The sequence below is a fragment of the Helianthus annuus genome, chromosome 7 (genome assembly GCF_002127325.2).
Source record: "Helianthus annuus cultivar XRQ/B chromosome 7, HanXRQr2.0-SUNRISE, whole genome shotgun sequence".
NCBI classification, from domain to species: domain Eukaryota; kingdom Viridiplantae; phylum Streptophyta; class Magnoliopsida; order Asterales; family Asteraceae; genus Helianthus; species Helianthus annuus.
Window position 1 is genome coordinate 51,057,093 of NC_035439.2, and position 4,654 is coordinate 51,061,746.

A 4,654-nucleotide genomic window follows, 5' to 3' on the forward strand; every position below is an offset into this window, starting at 1 on the left:
ACATCTAAACTCAAATCTTCCAAATTTATTTTTATCTTATCCAATATTTCTCTCTTCCTTTGATAATTCTCATTATCGTGATTTTTAAGTTCGCTGATGAATTTATTCAGAGTTAATTTTGAAAAATTAGAATTTTCTTTCAAATTTTTCAAAAAATCATCCCATTCAGCTGATAAACCATTAGCGAACTTTGATATCTTATCAGCTTCTTCTGTTATCACTATTTGATTTTCCTTCAAATAGTCAATCAAACGATCAAAACGTTTCTCCAAATCATCCAATTTTTCATCTTTCCTACTCAGAAAACATTTGAAACGTTCATACCAAATTTCTTTTGGTATTTTCTGATAAGAACTATTGAGATATCCTGGATACCAATCATTCAACCTTTTCAGATCATTGTTTTCCTGTTCATCAAACCTCATTGTCATTTTACAGATAATTCCGACAGATCTTTGTTGATCACAAAAACGAACTGGTCAAGTGTCGTAAAAGCGAACCAGAATTGACCACAAAAGCGGACCAGACTTGTCACAAAAGCGGATCTCAACTGTCACTAAAAGCGAACCTCAACTAATGTGACACAAAAGCGAATCTCGTATGTGACTTAAAAGCGGACCAGATTTTGCACTTCGAGCGAACCAGAATTGTTCGTTCGAGCGGACCAGTTTATGTCTTAAAAGCGGATCTAATGCAATATTTGGAGCGGACCAGACCAAAATATGTCCCTAAAAGCGAACCTTTAGAGCGAACCTAAAATGATGCCGTAAGAGCGGACCTTATTCGGAACACATTTTGACCCATTTTTAGTCCGTATTTCAGTCCAAAACTTTCAAGGGTTTATCTTTGTTCAATAATACACAATCGGTGAAATTTTGGTCCAATTTTATCCGGTAAAATTCCCTGAATTGATGAAAGAAGGTGTAGAAATCAGAATATTGAGCGAAAATCGAGCTAAACGGTAAGAACTCTTCCTCATGAGCTCTGATACCACTTGTAGGATCGTTTTCAGACCTGACGAGTCGATCAGAAGAGCGCTTAGTGAGAATCAGAGGCGGAATTCATTGATTCGGTCTTCGTTCAGCTTGATTTCACTATTTAACGTCTCGTTTATTGATTAATCAACGGTTTACAAGCTCTGGAGACAAATTGGCAGGGCTTCGCCTAACCAAACAAGACCACCACACTAACTGATCATTGATTCGCTCATCCGTCTATTTATAGCCACTTAGGTTCGCTTATATGACCTGCTTGGTTCGCTTATATGGACATGTCCATATAAGCGAACCTCACATGTACATATAAGCGAATCTCCTTCACTGTGTACATATGAGCGAACCTAAATCTCTAAACACATTCAATCTCATGATTTCTCGTACAATAAGCCCTAAAATAACATTCTAATACTAAGACTTGATCCAAGACGAAATCAACAGATGAAGTGCATCAACAATTATTATTATTATTATTATTATTATTATTATTATTATTATTATTATTATTATTATTATTATTATTATTATGATTATTGTTATGATTATTATGATTATTATTATTATGATTATTATGATTATTATTATTATTATTATTATTATTATTATCATTATTATCATTATTATTATTATCATTATTATTATTATTATTATTATTATTATTATTATTATTATTATTATTTGACAGTTAGAAAATCATGACATGAAAACATTTTAGGAAAGAAAATGTGACAATTTTCAAGAAACATTGAAATAAGACATTATGTTTCATGTGGGAGAGGTAGTATGAGATTGGGAATTAGTAATAGAGGTGGGAAAATAGGTAGGTTGGGCAGGTTGGGTATTGGGTTCGGGTCCGAATGGGAAACTTTTAACACGGGTCAAGATGTCTCAGGTCAGGTGGTTGTGCTAAATAAGATGATATAATCTTAAACTTATAATAGGTCAGTTTCAGTTTATACATCAGGTCGCATTTGGATCATAGAAAGTAGCAAACTTAAAATGGGTCACTGTTATTCAAGCATCTAATTACATATAAAATAGGTAGGATTGCAAGCTTTCTTTTGTTGGTAATAGTATCAGAATGTAATTTAGATTGCATATGGGTTCTCTCGGCACTGATTTAATTATTCAAGGATACACATTTGGGAATATTTTGCAGAAATAGGTGACCTTGGATTATGAAAGTGTTAATAGGTAAATCGCTGATTCAAACAACAACTTTCAATCACAAATTCTGCAAAAGCTGACCACTTTATGCCATATGTTGTTTTGTCCCTTAAAGTTGCTGTTTTAATTCTATCAAAATTGCATTTCACGTGATATTTTGTGAACACACAGATTGGTTTATACGGATAGTCAGTATCCCTTGTCTTACGAAGGCAACAGGTATACAATTCTTATAAATAAAGTCCTTCATGGCTATAAATACACCAAGTTTCACACAAAAATAATATCATATCAAACAACAAACCATGATTAGATTTCTCCCTCTAACGTTTGTGTTTCTGTTGGCATCTGTTTCCACTCAAAACTGCGGGAGACAGGGCGGTAACTCACCATGTCCAAACGGTAACTGCTGTAGTCAATACGGTTACTGTGGAAACACTCTAGCTCATTGCTTGCCGTCAAATAACTGCCAGTATCAGTGCAGTGGCGGCGGCGGTGGTGGTGGTAGTAATACTGTTAGCGCCATCATTACTTCATCAGTGTTTAACCAAATTCTCAAGTATCGAAACAACCCCAGATGCAAAGCCCCTGGATTTTACACTTACAATGCTTTCATTAACGCTGCGAGATCTTGTAACGGGTTCGTACCACTGGAAGCGCTGAAGACCGGAGAAGAGAGCCCGCGGCTTTCTTTGCTCAAACCTCCCATGAAACAACAGGTTTTCTTTTATTGGTTTTATTTATTATTTTTTTTTGTTTTGTTGAAAGGATGTGTTCATGGTTGTTGAGTTGATGATGTGTAGGTGGATGGTCAAGTGCACCAGATGGCCCATATGCTTGGGGATATTGTTTTGTTAGAGAACAAAACCAGGCCAATAGGTACTGTGACTCCCCTAACTGGCCATGTCCCCAAAGCTACTTCGGTAGAGGACCTATACAACTATCTCAGTAAGTTCTTACTTTCCGTCTTTACAAATATTTTCTTTGTAACAGGATTAATCGTGTTGGTTTGCGGGTTTTACTGAAACACGCGGCTCATATATTATTTGTGTCAAAGTAATAACCCAAACCCAAATACACTCACAACGTCGTTGTAACCTAAACACACCTCGTTTCACCCATTTATCTAAAGGTAGCAAACGTGTTTATTAAATATGATAACCCAAAACTTAAATTTTTTTATGTCGTACTTCGGATTGCGTCCCAACCTAGTTTGTGATATATAGTTCTCTAGCTAAAACACTGAATTTCTAGCATGGGTTAGATGCCAATTTACTTCTTTTTTTTTGTGTGTTACAAAAATTGCTTTCACATATTATAACTAAAAGTTCAAATATTAAAAACTTAAAGGTCACTAAAGTAATCTGCTGATAGCAACAGAAAGACGATAGAAATTTTTAAAAGAACTAACTACCCTTTATAAATTTGAAAGCTTTTGTGGTTACTTATAAAATATATATATATAAAAACTGTAGAACTGTTTATAATTTAACAATCTATATATAGTTGATTTTTGAGTATATTTAGCATTTTTGTCATGTTTACAACTCTAGATATAGAAAAACTTAAGATGTCCACATTTTAAGACTTTTTTTTTTTTTTTTTTGCAATTTCCCACAAGTGATTTTCTGAAATCATATTGATACTTTATTGTTATAAAAAATGATAAGTTAGCTAGAAAGAAAATTTTTAAACAACATATGGCATAAAGTGGTCAGCCTTTGCAGAATTTGTGATTGAAATTTGTTTTATAAACATTATGATTTTATAACCACGTATAAAGTCTTGAAGATATCTCGTAGCATTTGTACAAAACTCCATATAAGTTCGTAAGAATATTTGTTTTATAAGTATTTTACTTTTTTTATAAAACGTAGTTTTAAATTCGTAAAGCTTCCTTATGTGATCGTTTATTGCTTTTTCTCACTTAGAGGGTGTTTGGGATTACGTTTTAAAGTGATTATTTGATTATTGCGTTTGTAAAACATAAATAATCTAAAAAAGTGTTTGGATGAAAAAGTGATTATCTGCCTCCAAAATGCAGTTTTAGAGAAGCATGTACCTACATGCTTTTTTCAAAACGCAGTTTTGAAAACGCAAAAGCTATTTTGAAAACGTATAATCTATTTTGAAAACACAACACCAAACACCCCCTTAATATTTCAATGTTAAAACTTCAAGTCGCAAAACAAGAACAAATAAATAATGGGCTTTGACAAAATAACGGGCTTTGAGAAAACCCTAATATCTTTCAAAACAAAGGAATGGGTGGATAAAATGTTAGAGGATGGGCCATGGATGATAAGAAATGTTCCGATAATTTTGAAGGAGTGGTCGGCCTCTGTCAAACTAGAGAAAGAGGATATTAAAGCTATTCCAGTTTGGGTTAAGATGCATGATGTGCCGTTAGCGGCATATACTGAGGATGGTATTAGTTTGGTTGCCTCTAAGATAGGGGGGGGCCCAAGATGTTGGATTCGTATACTGCCACG

The 4,654-nt window shown here is 33.9% G+C and overlaps 1 protein-coding gene across 1 annotated transcript; it reads left to right on the forward strand.

The window, feature by feature from the left end:
• Positions 1–2,467: 2,467 nt before the first annotated feature.
• Positions 2,468–3,188, forward strand: LOC110881270 (endochitinase). The gene is given in 3 exon segments (XM_022129587.2): positions 2,468–2,804; positions 2,807–2,881; positions 2,966–3,188. Coding segments are annotated over 3 exon segments (561 nt in total). The 3' UTR covers positions 3,115–3,188.
• The last annotated feature ends 1,466 nt before the right edge of the window (positions 3,189–4,654 follow it).